The sequence below is a fragment of the Platalea leucorodia genome (assembly GCF_965183815.1).
Source record: "Platalea leucorodia genome assembly, chromosome: 7".
Lineage (NCBI taxonomy): Eukaryota > Metazoa > Chordata > Aves > Pelecaniformes > Threskiornithidae > Platalea > Platalea leucorodia.
In genome coordinates this window covers 23,456,820-23,481,950 of record NC_138829.1, presented here as the reverse complement: position 1 = coordinate 23,481,950, position 25,131 = coordinate 23,456,820, and the positions used below count along the sequence as shown (strand labels likewise).

Sequence of the window (25,131 nt, the reverse complement as noted above, 5' to 3'; positions counted from 1 at the left end):
ATGTATTAAGAAATCAGAGGACAAAAAAAAAAAAATCTGGTTTTGCTATTGAGTACTTTATGGATTTTTTTTTTTTTTTGTAACACAACTAACAATTCAGACAAATTGCCCAAGAATTGCCTTCTGAAGGGTCTCCTTTCCCAGCTGACTGCAGAGTGAGCCTAAGTAATTAGCTCAGATACATCCAACTTTTAAGATGGCCAAGATTACGTTAGAAGATTGCCACCACCACATGAATTCTTATAGTTCTATAGCTTATTTCCTGATTATTTTTTTTTTTTAGCTTTCCAACTTTCAAAGACAAAGCTAACATCGTTGCAAAGCTTCTGAGGCTAAAACCTTTACTTTCAGTCTCCCTTTAAGAATAGGGCTTTTCAACAATTCAGAATTCACTTATTCTGTTAGTTTTTTTGGCAAAGGTCATGACAAGAGCTTTGCACAAAGCCTCAGTGCAATAGTTGGGTGAAAAGCTGCAGGAAGAAAGGGTACTACCAGGAGCAAAGTGTCAGAGCAGGAGAATCCACAAGCCATGATCTTGTAGCTGATGCCACCTTGGCAACTGCCACACTGACTGGAAAAGTCACCACTTCTACAACAGGGGAGACAGAAGCCTTGCAGAGTAGAACATCTTGAGAGATTTGTAACACACATAGATACCATTTCTCCTCTTCATTTGCTGATGCCAGACTTGAGATAGCTGAAAACTGAGAACTCTATAAACATGATGTATTTAGCCCACTCACAATATGGTTTTAACCCCCACACAGTCTGGGTTTCTCAACCAGAGAACTGTACCAGCTGCCAGTTCTTAACAAGATAGCTGGCAAGGTAGCACAAACAAGGACTCGAGATGGGGAACTGGCCACTATTGAGATGCAGCTGTTGCTTTTCTACCTTGCGTCCCTTGGACTGTTATCTAAACCAATCACACAGCAGAGAATTAATTATGCCACTGACGTAATGAGGGATCCAAGGAACTTGTGTAAAGGAGAGATCTGCAGTTAAAGACTAAGGTATGCTGTTAAGTCCTTAATGATAATTAAGGACATGAATCATAACACAGTACAGCTAGTCAGAATTGAGATATAGTGCAACATGTCAGAGAAAAAGAAATCTGACTTTTTCTCTTATTGGGAAGTTTAATGGTCATGCTCTTAATGGCACTCGTATTTTAAAAATAATTTAAAAGCTACAACTACAAAAAAGCAGCGATCATAAAGTTACCAGCTGTATTCCTATATCTAAGGAAAACAGTATGTTAGATCTGCTTGGAAGTTACTGCTACTTGCTTTGTGCTTGAGATCTCCATAAGAATATCATGAAAAGCCTTTAATGTTATACAGAAAAAGTCAAAGATTTACCTGACAAAAACACGATAACAGATTGAACGTAATTCATAGCAAATACTGCTTTATGTTATAATCAACCAAATCTGAAAATTCTTAGAGAAGAGAGAACCTAGCCATTTGGAAACTAAGTATTTAGGAAAGTCATACATGCAGCATAATCCTACATAATACATCTCACTGGAGGAAACTGCTCTTCAAGCTTCTTTGTGATAACACAAACTTTGTTTACTAACAAACCTGTTTATCTGGAAAATATTAAGGCAAAGTCCAGAGCTCACTTCTGTGTGTAACATGAGGTATGTTTCAGTCATCTTGGCAGAGAAAAGGAAAAAAGAAATCAAAGTCACGTGCCACAATTAGTGAACATAAGCATTTTGCAATCAACCTGTAGTTTGGAATTTACTTGCCCAAACTAGTGAGTTTATGAAATGCACATTTCACAGAAGACAAGAATGATTCATAGCTGATTCACAAGTAAAGAAACACCAATGTTTGCCAAATTTTTGCCTTGACAATACTAAAAATGCCCTCAAACCAATGCTGTGAAGTTATTCTAAGGATAATTCCCAGCGAAAGGCACAACTAAGTATGGGAAGATGTGAGCTGTAAAGCATCACCTGATCTAGTTAAGCAGTCAAGCTTTTTTTTTTTTTTTAACTTGTTTCACTCTTAAAAACTGAAGTCTCAAAAAGGATCAAACCATGGGAAAAAATCAGAAAAGTTGAGTCTGGTTACAGCCAATTAGTCAACAAAACAATTAAAAATCAACAGAGGAAAGTGGAACTGCAGTACAGAAAGGACATTTAACACATGAACGAGGCAAATGTGCAGGGAAGGGGCTGTCTGGTCGTGTATCAACAGAAAAATCCACTTTGCATGGAAATATGTAATTTGAGCTTTTTTAACCTATAATTATACATAGTGTAGTCAAACAAGACGACAGAAAATGAGTGGCAATTTTTCTTTGCCTTGCAATATCTTAACCACAGAAAAACTTCAAAAGCAGCACAATTCAGTAGACTCAAGAGAGGAAAAATCCAAAACATGAGTAATTGCAAAGAGCAGCTGAGGGGTAGGTGGATACAAGCAGCTTCCACATGCCGCTGTTAATGACTCATTAACCCTTCTGCAGACGCAGAGTAATAAACTGCTAGCGCTTACACAGAAACACAGCGTGCATTATTACAAATAACAGAGGAAAGCACTCATTTGGGAGAAGATGGCTGGGGGGTTGCTAGGCTGCCTGTCATAAACAGTCTTCACCGTCAACAGCCACGACGGAGGGTGTCAGGCGCAAGGGGGGACAGGTTGAAGCGCGGTCCAGCCGGCCACGGCCGGGAGCGGTGCCCCGAGCCCCGGCCAGGGGCAGGGCTGGAGCGCGGAGGGGAAACTTCAGCCCCCTCAGGGCGCGCAGCGGCGCACGTCCCCTCCTCCGAGTCGCAGAGAGGGCGAAGCAGCAGCGAACGCACCGGGGGGAAGGCAGCAGCCCCCGCCCCGCCAGCAGGGCCACCTGCTTTCGCTTTAGGTTTCCTCGGCTCCGGCTTCTGGACGTCCTCCGCCCGCCCCTGCAAACCCAGAGCCGCGGAACCCCCTCCTCGCCTGTCAGGAAGGGAGAGCGCGGGGGCGCGCACCCTCCTGCCCCGCGGGTCCGGCCGGGCGGCCCCGGGCGCGCAGCTCTCCCGGCCCGCCCTCGCCGCCGGCTCCGCGGCCGCGGCCCCGAGCCCCCGCGGACCTACCTGCGGCGGCGGGCGAGGCGCTCCGCGGGGCAGGGCTGCCGCCGCCCGCGCTGGCGGACACGGCGCTGAGCCGAGGCGGCGGCGCGGCCCCCGTCCCGCCCCGCCCCCCCCCGGGCCGCGGCGGCGCGGGGCCGCCGCCATTGGGCGCTCCCCGGCGGCGCGGGGGGCCGCGGCGCCGCATTGGCCGGGGGCGCCCCGCCCCGCCCCGCCCGGGGCCGGTGGCCGCCCGCGGGGAGCCGCCGGCCGCGGGCGAGCGGCAGCCGGCGCGGGCTGCGGGCGGGAGGCGGGGAGCTGCCGGCTCGGCCTTCGGCAGGGCCGCGGCTGGAGGGCTGACACGGGCGGTTGTGCCCGCCTTCCCGGCGTTAAGCCTTTTAAATATTTTCGTGGCCTGTTTTTAAACACGATTCAAAGTCAACGCACTTTGCTGCCTGATGGGTTAGCCTCCTCTTACCGAAATGCAAAAATAAACACAAAGGTGTAGATAAAGAGCATCATGCAAGAAATCCTTCCGCTCGGGGTCATTCAACTGGCATTCTTATGTGCTGAAATACGACAATATTTACTTGTAACTGATGATTTTGTGTACCCACTTCTAATACAAATTAACAGGCATCTCAAATCTTTTCGTTAGACCCCGATGAATTTCACAGATCAGCAAATATCCCCACATTATGTGTTAGTCCGGACTAATAACTTAGAATCATTAAGGTTGGAAAAAACTTCAATGTCTATGGACCAAATTGTTTTTAAGTTGTAGTAGTATTAAAGACCTAATAATATAAATCTAAAACATTAATCTTATTTCTGCCTTGATCTTTAAAGATTTCCAATTGCAATTTGCATACACAAATGTCTTTAGGGAGGCTTTAATTTCTAACCCGACTACAATTTCAAGGCTTCTGATGAAAGGCAAGCTATGGAAAATGAACCTGTGCATCACCTACACAGGTGAGCACAGACGCGTACGTATGCACCCATTAGCAGATTCGGAGAATGACTCTGGAGAGCTGAGGAAGTATCAAGTCACCAAAGAGCTTCCTAGAAAATTGAACCTTGCAAGCTGAAAAATGTTAATAACCTTCACATTTGCATTAAACATTATCATAACAGCCTTAATTACTAGTGGGGACTGACTGTAAAAAAAAAAAATACACAAGTTTAACTCTTCGCCAGGTGAACTAACCGTTTTTAAAGTGCTCTTGTAAAACACTGGGAAAATCTCAAAAGTGCAAGGTAACCATGCAGTTATGATAACTGATGTTACGCTTGGCAGTTTAGCATATCTGGTTCACCTGACTTTGTCTTGAAGGAGCTTTCAAAGAGGTCTGAAGGTTTACTATCGGTACATACTAATCTGGGGACACGTGTTATAAAGTACAGGGCCACCCACCCAGAACGGCAAAGCCCCCCGAGACCCAGGCGGTGGGTGGGGGGGACACCTCCTCTGGCACAAAGCGTTGACACGAGTGCCAGCTAGAGGTGGGTGGGAGAAAAATCACACAACTCAAACATTCCCAAACAGTATTTGCAGATCACGCGCAGTCTTATCCAGCAGCATAAAACGTTGATTTCCCAAACAAAACTATCCATAAAAATATGTTTAGTTGCATATACTGCCCATGGGCCAAGACGGATTTAGGCTGGTAGCCCTACTCCTTTACATGTGTAAAGGTTAACTACAACAAGGACACAGGATAGTTCTGCTCAGGTACAACTGTTGTCTTTGTTTCTTCTCATAATTATTTTATGAGCCAAAAGAACTACAGATAAGTTTTCCAATTGTTTCCCTCTATCTTACCCATCTTTAATAAATCCAGGATCCAGAAAAACATCATTGACCTCTGAGGTACTAGCCTGGGAGAGATCCTGACTAGAAAAAGACTCCAAGGCCATCAATCCTTTCCTGGATTTGGTCAAGTCCTGAATCCCATTTCTTCTTTTTCTTTTTTCCTTGTCTGTTTTCTGAATAACAGCATCAGGATCAGCCATTACAGAGTCACTTTTCACAACAGCACTATGAACCTGTAGTCACAAAGGCTATCAGGAGCAGCCCAGCAGTGGCAGTGGTTGCCATATCTTGCATTGCTAAAGCACATAGCATTCTGTCAATCAGGTTGTAATTAAGAGTCAGCACCAGAAATAAGTCATGTTTTCCATCTTTGCTGTCCTTTTCACCCATAAGCGCGTTTACTGATAGCCTTTAGATGGTTTAAAAGTTGAGGAAAGGGATGTTTCTTCATTTAAAAATATTACTAAAGGAAAAAGGTTTACATATAATCTATTGCTTTTTTAGCACTTTTCCCTCTTTTATGTAACTTGGTTAACAGGCTTAAGCTGGCTCCAGCACTGATTACTTTTTCTGATATTAAGTAAATTGAAGTTCCTGTATTCAATATCCTTTTACAATGGGGGGGGGGAGGAGAAGATGATTTAGAACATTTGATTCTCTTCAACTATTCCATCAAAGTTACTACTCCATTACCACAGCATCAGGCAGCTCTGTTTAATACCATTATTCTATTTGGACTTGTAAGAAATTTTTACTTTTTTGTTTCTGAAATACTTTTACTAGTAAGATCTAGAATGGAAGGACTAGCAGGTAACATACCTGTTACAGGTTCTTATGTTTTCCTGAGTCTTCTCAGAATTAGAAACACGGAGATTGCTTTCGGTCAGCTCTGAAACGGTCAGGCAGTTGGACTAGATGGTCATTGTAGGTCCCTTCCACTGAAATATTCTATTACATCAGAGAATCAGAAATGAAATCACTCCAGTTGAATAATTATACATTAAATTTCTGGTTGAAAACTGCTATTCATACAAAAGAAAGAAGGTAGGATGTACTTGAACTTCCCCCCTTCAAGGGGAGAGAAAAAAAAAAAAAAAGAAAAAAAGAAAAAAACCCCTACACTCCAGAGAGTCTGGTTTGCCTACTTCAAATAGTTTGTGTTTGAAGAACAAAGATTATGTCCTTCTGTTTTCTAGAATATGACATAATGTTGCATATTAACCATAAAAATACAACATTCTATTGCTGGTATTCTGACCTACATTGAAATTGTGTTTATGATGAGTATCTACAGGGTTAGAGCATGTGAGATCATAACTATAAACACATGTACCAAATAATTAAAAGGCTAGAACAATCCTGATTCTAATTTATTTTGAATATACACATCACCTGACTTTTTGTTCTTCCAACTTGACAGATAATAGGGTTTTTAATATTAATATTTCATTATAAAGAGGATATCAATAATTCATTACATCTTGGGAAACTCTTAATTATGCTATTTTATTCCAATATAAAACAACAATGATTTTCATGCAAGCTTTACTGCAGATTTAACTGAATTCCTCAGTTAACAGAATTAAATATATTTCATTGTATTAAATGAAGAAGTGTGATTTAACCCTTAGTGGTATCCCAACGGAGGCCCAATTCAGAAGCGTACAGAAGCACTTCCAGAATTTTTTACCCATCTGGACCCGCTTCCATGATTAAGTAAGCCTGTACTTCACATACTTCTTTATACTCTATGACAAAGTACAGCCTCACAGGAGGGTTTGTTCACACATGCTCCTCAGCCCATGGGTTGATATTGACACAACATAAAGAGCAGTAAGAGAAAATAAATATGTTGTGCCAAAAGATTGTTTGCTTAGCTTCCTTACCTTGTACACACGTGGATACAAGTGAACTCTTTGCTTCAGCTGACACAGGCAAGCCTGAAAGATCATACTTCAGGAGAGATTCGTGTAATCGTATGTGTCAGTTATGGCAAGATCAGTTTAAAACCAATAGCTCTGGGACAAGGTGCTGTTTCCAGCATGGTAGGCCATCACCTTCATTTCCCATTCATAGACTGGGCATTTTCCCTAAGGAAAGAAATTGCTCAGGTGTTCAGGCACCTTTGTTTTGCCATGTAACAGCAAACCAAAGTAATCAGTAGCTGCAGAACATGTTCTGCCTGTGATTTGGACAAGTGAAGAGTTTGTAGAATAGCAGTGGTAGGAGTGTTATGGCTGGTGGAAGAACTTGGACACATCAAATGCTTAATATAAGAAGCACATGGAGAGTTAAAGACTTATCAAACATGGTTCATTTATGTAATTTGAAAACTTCCTTTTCTGTAGCTGCAAGAAAGCTTTTATGATTTGGCATCTAGAAATCCTCAGGAGACAGTGGAAATGAATATTTTGTTTGCTGAGTTTAGATAAAGAATAGTATTTTCAATTGACACAGTCTATCTTTTGTTCTAGCACCTTTCACAGTACTAAAGAGAGGACTAATGAGACACTAGATTTGAAATGTTTGTTAGTTCCGATAATAAATTAATGAAGAAACCCTTCTTTCTTGCTGTGTTTTGAGAAGTTCCTACCTACTGGCACCCTTTGCCTTCCATGGAGTAAAAGATTAGAGTCCTAGTAGGAAATTGGGTAAGGCTGTTTGTTTAGCAAGGGGGCAGAAAAAGCCAACACAGCTGCATGCAGTGAGATCACCACATTTATCTCACTGGGTCTGAATTCTTTTACTATAGTCACCTCCCTTCTGTGCAATGTTTCCCAGATTTCAACAATCAAGTCAGACTCAAAATTATTTGTAAGAGATATGAAATCCTTTAGTTATCCAATTACAGATGAACATTTAACATTACACGCTGGATTCCACAATAAAATGTATACATATTTTGGTGTGGCTATTCTTCCTAATGGACTGTCCAGTCCTATAATCAATGTGATGAGAACCAGAGAGGAAACTAAATACAACCTGAAAAGAATTAACTCAAGTCCTCTTGGTCTCACAGCATCAGGAATGAAGGTAATCAGCTACTGGAAAACTCACCAAACATAGATTTTCAGGCCTTTAGCCTTTGAACTCAAAGCTGGATGATTCTCCAAGAAGTAGCCTTTTTATAATTCAAAGTTATAAGCCTTAAACTGGAACATGCCACATATTTCTTTAGTAGTTTTAACATCAGCTATAATAATGACTTTGAAGTCTATAAAGTGTATTGGATTTTTTTTTCCACATATCCATTTTAATACTAGTAATGCAAGCAAGCTTTTCCTTTAAAAATTGTTGTTGAATAGATCTGGGGAAACTTTCCAAATAATAAAAAAAAATTATTTAGAAGCACCTAAAATGCCATTAATTAATGGAATTTCAGTATATAGCAAAGTCCAGAGCCTACCAAAATTTGAAGTAAGATTGGACAGAAACAAATACTGTAAAATATTGTAAAAATACAGATTTCAAGTTATTTGGATAGCTCAAATATTTCACCAGACAGTCTCAGTGAAAAAGTGATTTTAAAAGAGATCTTCATTACCTGTTGCTAAACATTTTCACTTGCTTTAGGGGGAAAGAATTTGTACTCGAAGAAAATCTGAATTTAACTTTGCAGAAGTAGCCACTGTCCTAGAGGCTGTGCCCAACTAGTCCACATTTTATCTGTACATAATATTCCAAAATATTATGTTGCTAGGCAGAGTAGTACAACAGCAGGTTGATGGATATACATATTAAAAAAGCTTTAACAGTCCAGGGAAGGTAATTCTTTACTGGATCTTTCCAGAAGCTACAGTAATTTTTAATTTTGGACTTTTGCTCTACAAATATGAGAGAAATAAGAGTACTGAATTATTTCATTTTGATGAGTAAGTTTCTGAAGCTCCTGCAACCAAACACTCTTTTTTCTCTCAATACATATGTGTGAGTATTTCTACACACACACATCCTCCCATGATCTGGCAATGACTGAAAGTGTGGAAGTTACTTCTTTCCTAATCTTTGAGATCTAAAATATTTTTTAACAAGTCCAAGTCACCATTTAATAACTGATGCCCCCTTGTGGCTGCAAATACACCACCCTCCCACCCCCCATACAACTTTTTTTTGCGGCAAAAGCAATTAATTAGAAGCAATAAAAAGAGAAAAAAATTAGTATGAATCTTGTACAGAAATGGAGCAACGTTCATAAATAACAGATGGGAACTGGAACATATCATTTTACAGTACAGTTTATGCCTGTGTTTAGGAGGAAGGATGAATATGAAGAAAAACAGGCATAGAAAAAAAAATAAGGAAGGAAATACGGAAAATGCCTGATGGCAGAATTGGAGAAATATAATTTAAGTGTTTTGCGACACAAAAATTAATATTCTTCCAAGTTATTTTCAAAAATATGGAATTGCAATCCATGTTATGTAGAGCCCAAACAGTTGGGTAGCAAAGAAGCAAAAATGTGAGCAACCTATCCCTTAAGTGGAGGTCTGTCTGAAATGCTGCTGCACTTAGGAAAGCTTACCAGAATAAGCAGCAGTGGCACTGATACCTTTTGGGGTAAAAACATTTTGTCTGAGACTCACTATAGAATTCAGTTACTGTGCTGTGGAAGTTAAATCACATTTACCTCTTGCTACCTGAAATGCAGCTACAGTGGTGCTCTCTCTCCACTTATTTTTCTTTCTGAAAATGAAAATTAAGACTAGATGTTAATGTATTCATTACCTGGATGGATGGTACACCGCCCTCCCTCAACTTATCTTTGGAAAAAGTCATTTACAGTCTTCTGAATTTTTTTTGCAACAAGTAGACTAGAGTGACGTTTTTCCTCAATAGTTCTTTATAAAAATAGGAACTAAAGTCAGGATTCAGAAACGCCATTAAGGTCTGGATCATTTAGAGCTGAGGAAGAACATTTTTGCATTACATCAAATAACACATTCTAATGAAACAAGTGTCACAGGTCTACAAACTATAATCTCTATTAATATTTTCATTTTAAATGAACTGTTTTAGTCTTAGACTAAGGAGAATAAAGCAACATAAAAACCAAACAAAACCAACTAAGCCAGGAAACCAAACCAAATATACTAGCTTTCAATGAACATTATTCAGTGGCTCTTTCTTTAAAATCAAAAAGAAAAAACAGACCCCACCCCCAAACCCCACAATCATGTATGTACCTGGTACTCTAGTCCCACCACAGAAAACAACTCCCTATTGACTACAGGCTACAAGTAAAATAAGGTATATACACTTCTGACCCCATCTCACTTGAGCACATCAGCAATTGCATCTCAAGCCACGGGCTCTTTTGGAAAGTGAGGGATGACCTCACTAGGCTTGAGCTACATCAGTCAGACTCAAGCTGGTTTTAGTACAAGCAGTTCTGTTTCCTACCTGCAACAAGTGCTATTGGCAGCAGCAGACAACACGGGAAGCCTCCAAATACTTCAGAAAACTATGTAACTTGGGCTGATGCCCGAGACAGTTTACCTATTGATGCCTTCCATAGCCGTTATCATTGCTCCCTCACTCTCCTTACTTTCCCTCTCCTTAATGTTTTCTTCCAAATTAATAAGCACATCGGAAAGCAAACCAACAGAATACATTTACGAGGGAGGACTCAAGAGTCTCAACAGGTGGAGCCTGAAGGGATGAGTGGGTTGAAAAAGGCCTGAAAAGCAAGCAAACTTGTCAGCTTGGAGCAGTCCCTCCCCCAGTATCCGTTTCTAGTCACTGTATTATCCCTGCATTAGTATTGAAAAATGCAACAATAATCCTCCAGTTATCGGTCACTCTTCTCGAATCACACAGCAGTTCTGTGTCTGCCACACACAGTACAGATGCTGTATACACGGAAGAACGGGTTACACGTACACACAAACAGAGAGCAAGTTTCTAGCACAGTTGAAGATACAATGCATAACTTTCTATTCCCCTTTCTATGCCCCTCCTAAATTAACAGATTTATTTTTTTGAAGAAGAATATAAGTGAAAGAAGCGCGAGTATCCTTATAGGAAGGGATGCATTTAGCAGCGGCATGTATCAGTGCATACGACTAACAATTGACATCCTCTGTTACCATAACCACTGTGAACACTGAGGGTAACCACACAGGTGGTATCTTTATTTCACAAGATTAAAGATACAGTACAAAATGAATCTGTACATCTTTCTATTAACAGAATTTGTTTACACAATTATATTACATTTAACCAGCCTTTATACTGATTTTAAATACAAAGTAAATTTACAAAACTCCTACAAGACCCTTTAAAGAACTGCAGCTGATAAAAACAAAGGGTTCCCCCCAATAGTCCCTATTTGCCATATGCATTTGACATAGTTCAAATCAAACTAAATCTTTTTAGTTCAATATTCTCTGAAACAAAAATAGAATTTCAGTTCATTGTTGCCTATCTAAAAAGGAAGCAACTTGCAAAGGTGAGTGTGATCCCCTTTTATAGGCCAAAACTAGCATATAATAGGTGGAAACTAGATAATGCATAGTCTTAAAAGTCCTTTCACAATCCATGTTTTAATGTTCTTCTCCAAAAAGAACAACATTTGATAGGGTTCTTTTTTTTTTTTTTTTTACTTTAATAAGAGCAGCTGAGTTATGGAAGATGACTAAAAAGCGAGTAGAACTCTTGTAAGAGTCTCATTGGGATGTTTGTATCAAAGGCCTTATCTTCTATTACATTGTCCAATGATGGACAATATAAACCAAGGAAAATTATTTCAACAGACAGCTCTGGGACAACTTTCACCAGAGTGATGACCTAGAATCCTGTTTTCTCAACAGTTCAGAGTTGTAAACCAGCAAGAACAGCTAGTGTGTTTGATTAATAATTTGAGATACAGAATCAATGTTTTCCCCCCATATCTTTCTACAGTTTTCCTACATATAAAACTCCCACTGATAACACTTACTGCTCTGTAGTTCCATTCTCTGTGCAGGGAGAGAAGAGCATGTGTCTGGGAAGGTCAAATAGGCAGGCTCTGGCCTACATTACTATAGACAAAGAATACAATTTTTCTATTCAAAGCATGCTGAACATACCCAGAAAGGCTTCTCTTAAATCAAGTTTCCCTTCTAAAATACTCCTGCATATAAACTGTAAGACCACCTGTGCACTACCAAACGGGAACAGTACTTCATTGCAGTAAACTGAGCTACCCAGCTCCTTTAGGAAAAAAGCTGCTTGATAAACTGAGTGCATAACAAGAAAGATATTGCTAGTAGGAGTTAAATGTACTTCCCTCAAAATGCAAGCGTCAGAACAGAGTAGCAAGGGATTGTCACAAAAACTTAAGTCACGTTGTAGACAACTGATTTAGAAACTTATTCATTTCTTTAATCCCTGAGTTAACTTGCCGTTACTTATTGTAAGTACCTTTTTACTACTACCACTTCATTCAAATGAATGTCATCTGAAAAAGTTAGTGGTAGTAATTTGGTGGAAGGGAAAAAAGCAGGAGAAAGACTTCCTTATTGCTTCTTCAAAAAGCAGTTCTTTAAAGTGAAATAACTTGCTGATCTTCGATCGTTTTCTTCTGCTGATTTCTTGGGATGTAAAAATGCATCAGGTTCAGTGAAAGTCAGCTCTAAGACTGTCACACAGCAGCAATGATGAGAGATTCTCATGCAAATAGGATAGAGCTTTTAGAATTTAGTTCTAATAGATCAAACAACCAAAACATTTTAATAATGCAGTAACAAAATTTTTAAACATCCTAAGAGACCAATACCAATGAACCAATGGTATTTAACTGAAAAACATTTTCCATATAATCTTTAATTTATTCATGCCAAGCTAAAAAAAGCTATTAAGTGACAGAGGCAAAAATACTTCAGAGGGAGTGTTCAGAAGTCAGATATCTTAGAAATGCAGCTGGGGAGTGCTGTACATTTTAGACACTACATTTAAGTTCAATACTGTTCCATCTGCTAATGATGATTAAGACTGAACAAGACATTCCTCTGTCACATGCTGCAACCCTCCAAACTAAAATGAAAGATTTGTCTTCACATAACCAGCATAAGCATTTTGAAGTACTGAGAAGTTCTACCTATATTTTAATACCAGTCATCCATGACATTTCAGTTTACAAAAGAGTGGATTGCTTATCTTCTTTCCCAAACTACAGATCTATTGTGCAACTGTCTCCTTACAAATGTACTAAGTATTAAACCATACCAAAGTCTCAATTCTAAATAAAGCATATCGATATTGCTGCCAACCCACTGGAAAAATATTTGCAGGAAAGGAAGCCCTTAACCCTTTAAACACAACAGCTTTTGTCAGAAAGCAGCTATAAAGCCTCCTCATTTGTATTTCATTCAGCTTTAAGACAGTATATTTGGAGGGTTTAATGCTAGTACAGAAACAAATATTTAACTGCCATTGGTAAATAAGAACAGAAACTCCTGCATTTCTTGCCTCTAAGCTACTCCCCCCCACTGCCTCCCACCCCCAACCCCTGAAATTATAGTTCAATGAAAATGATTACTAAGTGAAGATTCCTCTTGCAGTCTAAAAACATCAGTCCACAGGTCATATTCTTTACACTCATTAAAAGGCCTTTGCACTGACCTGGTGGTATCAAGAAGCCATAAACCATTAGTCGTCTTTCTCATTGGATTTTCTCATTACAAGGGATCCTCAAGATGGCACAGCCAGAGACGTTATTTTCACTTTCTCATGTATGCCACGTACAAGAGAGGCTGGCAACAGCCAGAGCACTACTGTAATCTAACATACGATATTTATCAGTTGGACAAACTTTGGAGTAGCATCACTGGCATAAGTCCACGCCCTTTTGTAGGGAGTATGCATCTTTGGGGCCCTTTTTTGTAAATGCATTAAACAGATGCATGTACGAGATACAACATACATTTCCTTCTTGCAGTGCGGATCACTTACAGGATTGTTGAAAATTAAATACATAACTTCCACCTCTAAAAACAAACAAATAAAAAAAGTAAGCTAACTCACTGAGATTTCTGGCTCTGTCCTTTCTTCAGTGTCCACAATAATACTGGTGCTTTCTGCAATCTAGACTCAGCCTCTTTTTAAGAGCAAGTTTAAATAATTTAGGAACACTACCAATTTGTTTTTATGTCATTAACTATTGCAAAGCACACAGGCTCCGAAAAAGTTTTAGAAGGATGCGAGATCTGGGCACTGTGTGGATAGTTTTCAACTGATGAGCTTTACAGACCCAATCTGTCCCACTCCGCCTCCTGGGCTACATACTGTCTGCTGAGAACTGTCTAGTCTAACAGGAATGGAGGAAAATACTTAAAACAAAAAAGCACAAATGGAGAGTGGCATGTTTGCTGGCTTAGTTTTACAGAGTTTATAAATAATCCATGTTAAACCATCCAAGACAGCATAAAAGACCAAAGTGTAAGAAATACTAAGAAGTAACGAAATAAGGATTGTAGAAATACTTGGGATGCAGATCAGAATATAAGTTCATACAGCTCTAGTCTTTTTAGAGTTTGAATATAGTTCAGCTTCTTGGACTTAAATCGGCCATAAAACTATTACTGTTATTACTTTTATATAGGGCAACTGCTATCAAGCAGGCAAAAACCTTCCAATGCTAGCCTTCTGCTCTCTCTAAGAGATGAAAAGGACTCTGAATAAAGAGGAACTAGATACAGCAGGCAACATTTTTGTAGTAGCACTCTTGTGTTTCCATGAAAAAAGCCATAGTGTTATTCCATTGGCACTGAAATAACATTCAAATCAGTTTCAAAAGAATTTTCTTATCCCTGAAAAAAGGCATCATTCTAAGCAGCTTTCAGACTTTTTTAAACTTCTCTGCGCCTCTTTTGGGGGAGGGACTGTTGATCCAAAGTCCTAAATCACAATGAAAACTGTTCGTTTTGGAAAAATCCAGTTCTTTCACTGAGGCTCTTGTTGCTATTGTGGTGGTTGATGCTCTGGTGGTGGTTCTTGTTGAGGCACAGCTGGCCGCAGTCCTGCTGGTCTGGGAATTGCCTGATGTTGCCTTTGTCTGTAAGCTATAATGGTTCCCAGAAGCAAGGCGATGATGGTCATAAGGTAAAGGTCCCACTCAGGCCCCAGCAGCTGGTCCATATCAATATGTGAGAATAACTCCCTTATCTAAGAAACAAGAAGTCCACATCATCACGTCAAAGAGCAAGAATGGGAAGTTACTTTGATTTTAAATTTGACTTGTAACATTTTTCATGTACAAGTACCAGTTTTAAAACTTCAGTAGCTCTTTTCCTCTCTGAAAAAATAATATCACATCAGTGACGTTCTTAATTTCCAGGAACTAAATCCAATAAGTCTAAGAGCCATGCTGTGTAGGATGAGCTATTCTATTTTCTGTTCTAGAGATGAAGGTTCTTGATAGATAGGCTTTGTGGCTTTCACATACGGAGCATCGAAGTACGCAATTTAAATCAAAATGAAGTATGTAACCATACTAGTTGTCTTAAAGAAAGAGCAGTAAGTACTACATACACAGAGGCAGTGAACTGATCGGTCCAGCCAAACTGGAAGCCATCAGCAGACTACCATGAATGACAGAACATTAAGACCCAGGATACTTATGTGGTACAATGCTGAGATTTGTGCAGATAAGGTACAGGGAAGTTAAAGTGACTTACTGTTAGTTTTGATTGGACTGCCTTTTTATCAGACTGCCATTCGCATAAGCATTAGCCAACACACACTTTATGCCTCACTACTGTACCTGATGGTACTACAGAGTCATTGCCAATTTGCATCAGCAGACTTAAAACTTGGAATATTCGTGTTCTACATACTAGCTTCTGTGAGTGCTACATGGCTATTTGCTCAATTGATTTAGAGTATTTTGACTGTCCACTCCTGAAAGTCCCCAGTCTCAAGACTATTAAATTTTGTCAGACTTAGCTGGATTACCTGAACTTGTGTTTGCTCCAAGTGGTAATAAGTTCCATACCATTTGAATTTATTAAGTAATTCAAAAGGCAGTAAGATGTCAGAATACAGAGAAATATTTCAGACACTATATGGAAAGAACTCACCTAAATTCCAGGCAGATTTTTTTTTTTTATCACTCAGCAAAAACTCTGCACAATAGCTAAACTATCTAATATAAATAATATTTTTTTCCCGTAGAAATCAAACACAACTCAAGTGGGATTGTTACAGCTGAATATAAAATAGCATGAGAATTAGGGCTACAAAAAATTACTTCTTTTTTCCTGAACAGTGATTATGTCATTGAAATCATCTGCTTAACTTTCATAGCAGATGGTCATGGATAAGAACAGTCAAACAGGTTAGGGAAGTTCTCTTCAAGGGAAGAACAGCACAGGAGAGCACTGGCTGCGTACATTTCAGTTTCACACAACTGCACAAATAAGAAATACGAATCAGAGCTTCAGTATCTTTCTTAACGTGCAACAACACAACACACATCTATCCTAAGTTTTCAGAAGGCTCAAGTAAGACTTCTACTTAAGTAAGATTACAACTCAAGCTTCTTTTAAAAATGGAAAACACATTTCTTGTTTTGCCTTTTAATTCTGCATTACTTACATTGATTTCTCGTACATACTGCAAGGAATAAATCACTCCAAGCTTGCAAAGTGCTAGGAAGACTGGAACCTGAGCATCTGGGCTTGCTTCAGCTGCCATGTCATAGAATCGTTTTGCAAGATGAATATCCTAAAGTTCACAAAATACAAAGCTCAATTTTGAAGGACTTGAAAAATTAACCATAAAATGTAGAGCTTTTTCTAAAAGCTATTGTATACTGTAATTTGCATACAAGGGTTTTGGTCAAGTTAAACAAAAACCACTCAGTAAGACTTCCCCTTTTTTCTGATGGATGTTCACCTTTGAATAGACAAATAAAGGGAAGCTTCGATCTGAGGATGAAACTATTGTAACCGATACTAAAATTGAAGCTTACAAAGAGATTAGTATTAACGTATTCAACCCATGCACTGTAAAATACGGCACATATTTAGGTAACTCTAGTATACTCTTAACATCTGCAATACCACACCAAACATGAAAGACTAAGACGACACAAGTCACAGAGGAGTACGCAGCAGCAACTCCTCCCAGTTATACTACAGTATGCCTGATGCATAGTGCAGCTTCTAACCATTTCTGCACATACTCCCAAATTAGATTCTACTCCTTATCCAAAACTTGCATTAGTGAGGGCAGCCTGGCAAAAGCATGAGCACAAACAGCCAGGAACTTTAGGAAGAACTTAAATTACTGTTCCAGCTACCACAGAAGAGAACAAGAAGAACAGAGGATACATGTACCTGAATAGTTTAATTTTCCTTGTTTGTTTGGGTTTTTTTTGGCTCTGCTTCCGATACATACTGTGCAATGTTAGGATACTTGGATACAAACTGCCTATGTTCACTCAGGGATGTGAAGGACAGGCCTGTGTAGGCTCACCTCTGGAAGTGTTCCAAATCGGACACTTAAAATAAGAAAAATCTCCAGGACTTCATGCTACATGTTTATTTTATAATTTCATCCTGATTGTGAAATACCATAAAGATTTTCTGCTCAATGATACAGCAAAGCTTAGTTCCACAACGCATGTGGAAGTAACACTATGAAAATCAATGGATTATGCGAATGAGATGTACTATCTCACATTTTAGTATTTTAATTCAATAGAACAACTCTGAATACTCCTTGAGCCTGGAAAGTCTGTCTTTTGTGTAACTATTTAAAAGTGTTTCCTTACCTCCTTTGTACTGTGCTAGTATCAGTGTAGAAGCAGATCCTAAATTATGGCTTATTTTCATTTCTAATTAGCAAGCACTTCATTCTGCTTATACATTCTTTGCTCTCACTTGACAGACAAGTGATAACTGTAGGAGTCTGAGCTTTAACACACAAACAGCACTGAAATACCATGCCAAATCTTAAGAGAAGACCATGAGAAAATTAGTTCAATGAAATTAATTCGTTCTTATTTTGAGCACTATACGGAAACAGTCTTCATTCTGACATGCAGGCTCAGGAATTGGACAACATTAGATCTATGAAAAGTGTGTAACAGTGTACACATGTGAGATTTCTGAAGGGGCTTAATATTTGGCATTGTCCTGGTATGAGTCTGAATACCATCTACGTACAGGAAGTATAGCACAAAATCCTATATATAAGAAAGACTGTTTATTCAGTAAGTAAAGAGAGAATAAGGCAAAAGCTGTTTGGGAAAACAAACAAACAAATCAAAAACCTAAAAAAACCCAAACAAACCAACAAAAAACAGTCTGAATACCATCTATGTACAGGAAGTATAGCACAAAATCCTATATATATAAGAAAGACTATTTATTCAATAAGAGAGAATAAGGCAAAAGCTGTTTGGAAAAAAAAAAAACAAAACCAAAAATAAAAACCAAAAAACCCAAACAAACCAACAAAAACCAACCAGTAAGAAATACCGTATTTATTCAGGATTATCCAGAACGAACAGTGACCTGAAGTTGTGCAGGCCACCTTATTGAATCGTTCTCCTTAACTTTGGAGTGCTTGCAATCTTAACGACGTGGACATAGGCGGGGAGAGAGTAAGAGTACATGTCCCTTTCTTCAACAGAATAAATCCCCCATTTGTTAGCTACTACAGTGCTAAAAATCTTTATATGTCCCTTTCACAGGCCTCTAGTGGAAGAACAGATTTCAGTGGTAGACATCACCTGCTACATCAGGAAGCATGATTTTAACTGTCAGTCATTTTCAGAGGTACTCAAAATTCAGTAGTTTCCATTCTGGGAAAGGAAAGCCAGATATTCTTTTGCTTCTTTCAAAACTCAGTCTTAGCCTTTTTCAGAATATCCTAGCCCAGCACCATTTTAGTCTTATCTAGTCAGTCCTAAATCTCCATCCTCTCATCTTACAGTTGTAAAGTTTTAGGACACAGCAAGCAAAGACATTACATATCCAGAATTCCTAAGACTGGTTTTGTACACGGAATGTCCTTGCTTAGACGCTGTCAGTGCTTCTCTCCTGTATTTATATTAACTATCTCCATTTCCCTGGCCCTTCCCTTCATAGTGGATCTGTATGAGAGGAAAGTATTACTCATCTGCATAAAGCAACGCTGCATATGCTTATGGTGAGCCCTTGTGTACTCATTTCAGCTATCTATGTGTAGCCATCTCTGCTTCAGGTTGGAGAATACTCTGTGCAGGTGATAGCATTAGGACTCATTTTTCTCAAATTCTTAGCAGTTATGCTGAACATGATGTAACAACATTTTCAAAGTTTTTATGACTTGCTCTAAATTGAGTTGTTTTCAAGGCAGAAGCAAAAGAACTAAAAATGTCCATGTCTGAAAGGATTTAAAAAAAAAAAACAAAACAAAAAAAAAACCCAACAACTCCAAACTTTAGTACTGTTGCTTTTAGCGGCAAGCTCATTTTCAGAAGTTAACTAGTTTTGAGGACTGAGCTAAAAACAGAAAACAGTCCTAAAATAAAATTTGAAGATAAGCTTTAGAAATAATGCTGTTTGTGTACTGTATTGTCACTTCTACAGCTAGGTCAGTAAGCAGTTTTCAAATGTTGATTGCTTGCTGCTGCCAAAGTAACAGATGACCCAAGATTTGCCCTTTGCTGTTCTAACCTTTTGCCAAGAATTGAGGGGAAAAGAAGCAAAAATGGGTCTTTTAATAGACCAACAGAATAATTAAAAGGTGCATACCTAAACAAAACCCAAATGTTGAAGCTCACTGAAAATAAGGAAAATGAAACCATTTCTTACAGTTTCAGGTAACCCAGAAGATATTACTAAATTCATACATTAACTGCATGAATTAATCATACATTAGGGTAAGGTAGGCTGCTCAAAATTAGTATGCAATTATTAATCACATTATTTTGACATATACAGGAACAGGTAGCTCTGATTCTGTAAGTTTTCGTTAACTCATGGACAGCAATACATCATAGGCTTCCTAAGAGAACTAGATATACTGCCTTCTTTTAGGCAATGTAATTTGTAAAGCAAATTGTGGCCTAGTCAAATTTGAAAAACCTTAGCTAATAATCAAATTGTTGGTGCTTATGGTTTGTTACTTGAAGATGCACAGAACTTGTTTTCAAAATGTCGTGATACAGAAAACAAATTAACCAGTGTTTCAGAGATGAGAACAATCTTCTGCTAAAATACTCTGAACCTGGAATTGATTTGCACTCATTTCATCACACTTTAAAGTCTTGAAAGCATTACTCAAGCAGATGGCACTCTTATTGCCAATCTTCACAATTTTGGGCAAATAGTTTTTCCCCTGTCTATGCCTCATTTCTTCACATAGGTAAGTGTGAAATGGATATACGTACCCATTTCCTACTGGAGAACGTATTGGGAGACATGCTAATTCCTGATAAGTGGTTATATAGTGCCCAAAGACCAGTAGTGGTTATGGACTTAATCTAATATTAGTAAATGCACCGTAATGAAGCAGACTATCAGCTACAGCTTACTCACCTGCTTGATGCCTAATCCCTTCTCATGCATGTAGCCCAGATTAAACATTGCTTGGGCACTGTGCTGTTGCTCTGATGCCAGTCGATAGTGAATAAATGCAGTTTCATAATCAACATCAGTACCAAAACCATAAAAATGGTAATCTCCAAGTTTAATTCTTGCAACAGTATATCCTATAAATCAAAAAACAACAAAGAAAGATAAAACAGATAGGCAAAGAAAGCCTTTTAGTTTCATATGAAAATGCAATAAGGGCTTTAGTACTGCTTTCCAGTTTGCACAAACTATTTCCCTTTTTCCCTCTCTCACATAAACAGCTTTTTTTTTTTTTTTTTAAATTGGGTTTAGCTACCCAAAACACAACCAATTTCTATTTTCAGGAAAGTCCTTTTCCCCGTAATCCTACCAACATTTTTATTGCTATTTAGTGGCATCAGTTGAAAAGCTATATGATATTGTTCATAGTCACTTATTACAGAAAAACTTTTCATTTGTTATATGGTCACTAAGGGCTTCAGTTTTGTTTTTAAAACAGAGGAACTGAAAACTTGAAAAACAGTCTCTCATCATCATTTGGTAATTGAATACTTAACCATTCCATCCTCTCAATTTCTAACTTTCTACTAAAAGCCAAGTAGGTCTGAAGATTTTTAGACAAAACTCTTAGGCTCTATTTGCACAATACACTTGCTCTTATGTAAAAAGCTAGTAGGCAGACATTAATGTAGATGCACCTGTATGAAAGTTAGAGACCTCACACTGAGATATTTAATGATTAAGTTTAGTTTTGCTTATTTTAGGGTAGGACCACAAGCAACCAGAGTTTAAACTTGGGTTGGTTGAACATCAAGATTGCATTCTTCATCACTGAGCTTTGCTTGCTTTGAATAGGAAATTGCATTTCCTATAAATGATGACAAGCACCAAAATCCTAAAGGGTACTTTGTATCTATTTTTCCAAGTGGATTTATTTTTAGAAAAGTCAGTGTAAACATTCCTAATGCTGTTTAACACTGCTCTATAATTCCACATGGAATGGCAAAAGAAACACACCGTACATTTGTGTTTTAGTCCTTTTAATCTTCAGGATCTCAGAGTGGCTCAGAACTGCAAGCATATTGCAATGACATTATAGCTAACAGTGAAATAAAGAACAGCAACTACCCTATGTGTAATATAACTCATGTTGAACAGAAGGAGGTAAGCTTTCCTTCCATCCCTGTTTCATAAAAAACATGAAATCAAACATTAATGGCTCTATCAAAAATAAACTAATTGGAATTGTGAGGTACGGACATACCTTGAGAAGCTGCTCTGTTCCAGTGAAGCAAAGCTCGAGGATAGGTTTCATTTTCTCCTACTATGCTAGCTTCTTCTAGAGAAGAAAGTAATTCAGTTAAATAGGAGCATGGTATATGCACACAAGACCACAAAAAACCCCCATGCTTATATTCAGTCTGCTGAAATGAATTAAAAACTTGAAGTAATCTGTGCTATAGCACAAACAAGAGTACCTCATCTGAAACTTACAAAAAATCCCTTTCATTTATATGGTCTTTCGTATATCTGCCCACACAAAAGCTAGGAACAAACTGTATCATTTCACCCTGAAATACTGCTTGCCAAGTGTCTCTCCCATTCCTGCTCTAGGAGATTCTGAAGCATACTTGAGGAATGCCAGAAGATGCAAGTCTTAAGAGCATACAATTTTGGCTCTCTCAAAGATGCACTCAAATACAAGGCTAAAGCATAAGCTATTTTAGTTTGACCATCTAAAAACCAAGACCAGTCACGTAAAACGAAGGCTTAAACTCCTTAACCAGCCAGAGGCTGTGTATTATGCACAGCAGTGCTACATATACTTGAGAAGTTATTTTACTTGTCCATGTCATAAATTGAAGGTTGCTGAAGTATCAAAGTTCAGAGAGTTCAAAGGATTTATAATTTTTTTCACTTCTAGTGTAAGTATGGTTTCAGCTATACTATCTCACAGTTGACATACAGATTTTCTGTATAAAGTGTATAAAATAATTTTAAATTCATCTCCAGTCGAGATGCAGATATATCCGAGTAATGACAATCAGAATTTTAACCCAGGGAAAGACTCCTTTGCAAGAATGCACTCCCAGCCAAGACTGTCACTGCTGTAGCTTACCTAAAGATGAGTCGCTAAGGCACATTTGAAAAACATTAACTGGAAATTAAGATGCTAGACTAGCCTAACAGCCACCAATAGCTGATTTTCGTATTAAGATACAAAGCGCTAAAGCTGCTAATGAGACACCTAGACTTCTGGATTTGAGATCCAGAAGGTTTAAAATACTGAGTTTTGTAGTTTCTACAAAGATTTGTCACTTGTACTTCCATTGTGTCCCTATGACCTCAAACTCTAAGAAATCCAAGTTCTAGCCACCTAGTTGCAATAAAAGACCTGGGACAAGTTTTTTCAAGTCTAACAGAACCAACTGCCCAGCTTTTCATCCCTGCTTCAAGAATACTACAAAGTAAAGTCACAAAAAAATCTGGGAAAAAAAAAGTGCTGAGAAAAGACATTACAAGATAAAGAACAAAGGAAACTGAAGCTTGTATGCATAGTAAAGGCCAAAGATAAAACTAGTAGGCAATTCCTACTTTATAGATTTAAAAATAAAGTGTTAAGGTTGTGTTTAGGAAGTCCAGGCAGGAAAATTTTCAGGACAGTGCAAGTTTCTAAAGCATTCTCTCCCTATCCCATTTTTTAAATCCCGTAAGTCAGAACTTAAGTGTATTCTAACTTTTAGGCCAGAAAGCTATCCTTAGAGGGGAAAATTAAAACTGACTTCTTTCCAGTATGAAGAGCAGGAAAGAGGACAAGAGTCTCATTGAATTTCTAACTGAACAAGAGCTACGTAATTACATCTTCAAGCACTCTAGCGTTCTACTAAATGGGCTACTGCAGGCCAACTGAAAAAAAAAAACCAAAACCAAACTAAAACAAAACTTTCAGTAGGAATTCAGGTCCTTACTCTGATCAAGTATGAAAGCAGCGTTGCTTTGTGCAACTTCATAGCCTTGTTCTGCCAGAAGAAGATATTGAACCACAGCAGAATTTGAATCACCATCTTTATAGCTGTTGTAGGCAGTCATCAGTCTTTCAGACCAACGCCCCCGTTCACATACGTTCTTAAACAACTGCAGAGGAGAAAAAAAAAAAAAAAAAAAGAGGGGGGGGAGAAGACTGGTTGTCAAGGAATTCAGAAATTTAGGTTTTGCAAGAGGTAGACTTCTAACATTCAAATGCTTGTTCAAAATATTTACATTCCACAGGAAAAAACCTGACAGACAAACTCACTGCTTAAGACAAGCTTACTTTAAGATACAGGTTACTAAGCAAATACATGCCAAGATTCAGATGCTTACTCAGAATTATTCTTAATATCAGCTTTTTTGTTACACTTAAACCCACGTCTAATGAAGAATTCAGTACTTATACCGATGTTTGCTTCGTATTACATTCTTTTGATTTTCTTCAAAGTTTATAAAGCAAATACAAACTTGCCGTATCAACATAAAAAAATAAAGACTTTTCCGATGAGATACAAAGGAGTTTGATAATATATCACTTTTCCTTTTGATAGCCTTGGCTCTGCAGTCACCAGTGGATTTTAGCTACAACAAATTTCCTATATAAGCTGACGTGGTTATATCCAACATTTTGCAAGTCAGTATTACTTGACTTTTATAAATGTATGACCTTACCTCAACAGCAGTATGACAGGATCGCATCACTCCAGTGCCAGTAGCATGCATCTGAGCCAGATTATAAAAAGCCAGAATGTGGCCACCCTGGGAGGCCAAGTTAAAATATTTCAAAGCTTGTTTATAGTCTCTCTTGACTCCAATGCCATCTAAAAGAAAGAATAAGTCACTGCTATTCATTCCTCTTGAAAAGCAGAGTTGTATGAAATACAGTAGGTTCTTACTCTTTAAAATTATTGAAGAAAAATGTTATGAAAGTATTAGGAAAAAACAGAATAAAATATAAATTCAATTCAGTACAACTACTCTACACTTCTAATGTATATCTACACTTCTAATGCCACCTAGTGAACAGTTATTGAAAGGACAGATACTGAGACACAGCAAATCATTATTTTGATGCTACTTACTGTAATACATGGAGCCTAGTTGAAGTTGTCCATCAACCCATCCCTGTTCTGCAGCCTTCTGGAAATACTTCAGTGCTAGCTCATAGTTCTGCAGGAAGATTTGGTCCAGTCGTTAGACCATTGCAATACACCACAATTTAAGTAAAGAAAGAAAACATGCATGCATGCATGCATGTGTAAGTGCATGGACAGATCTATATTATAGAAAAATTACAGCAAGATGTTCTACTGCGAAAATATTCACCTGGTAAAAATTTTGAAACAAAAAAATGAAATAGCCTACAATGATACTAGCATGTCTTAAGTCTGTAGCTATCTCAAAGCTGGCATCCATATACAGCATTGCTATGAATAGTTATGCTTAACAGAATGGATGCCCTGTTCTGTTTCTAGAACAATTATTTAACTTATTTCCTCGACTTTGGGCTAATTCAACTTTTGAATATCTGTTTGCATAGCTAAATATAAAACATTTGAAAAGAAACCTTCTTGTGGGAAAAGCAACAAGGCAAATTAACTAATTAAAGTTTCAAAGTGTTCCTCTACTCTCACAAGATACACGAAATGGGGACAGTTAGGATTTATTTCACAAGAAAATGA

General features: G+C 38.3%; 2 protein-coding genes across 4 annotated transcripts in view; both read right to left on the bottom strand.

Annotated features, from left to right (window-relative positions):
• STON2 (stonin 2) overlaps window positions 1-9,549 on the bottom strand; it is a gene marked incomplete at its 3' end in the record, with an annotated part of 83,927 nt that extends 74,378 nt beyond the window's left edge. Inside the window, exons 1-3 of the mRNA XM_082317348.1 lie at window positions 9,502-9,549; window positions 6,761-6,964; window positions 5,694-5,822 (exon numbers count right to left, since the gene is read on the bottom strand). The remainder of the gene's footprint in view (window positions 1-5,693; window positions 5,823-6,760; window positions 6,965-9,501) is intronic.
• A 1,905-nt stretch (window positions 9,550-11,454) lies between these two features.
• The window catches only part of SEL1L (SEL1L adaptor subunit of SYVN1 ubiquitin ligase), a 36,932-nt gene continuing 23,255 nt past the window's right edge, over window positions 11,455-25,131 (bottom strand). Inside the window, exons 15-21 of one of the 3 annotated variants that reach the window (XM_082318115.1) lie at window positions 24,532-24,619; window positions 24,122-24,270; window positions 23,389-23,554; window positions 21,684-21,758; window positions 20,384-20,556; window positions 16,449-16,577; window positions 11,455-15,017 (exon numbers count right to left, since the gene is read on the bottom strand). In XM_082318115.1, coding sequence (XP_082174241.1) covers window positions 14,814-15,017; window positions 16,449-16,577; window positions 20,384-20,556; window positions 21,684-21,758; window positions 23,389-23,554; window positions 24,122-24,270; window positions 24,532-24,619 — 984 coding nt within the window. In that variant the 3' untranslated portion in view covers window positions 11,455-14,813. Of the gene's footprint in view, window positions 15,018-15,070; window positions 16,261-16,448; window positions 16,578-20,383; window positions 20,557-21,683; window positions 21,759-23,388; window positions 23,555-24,121; window positions 24,271-24,531; window positions 24,620-25,131 lie in introns of those variants that run through there. The other 2 variants (XM_082318116.1, XM_082318117.1) reach the window with 2 other exon arrangements.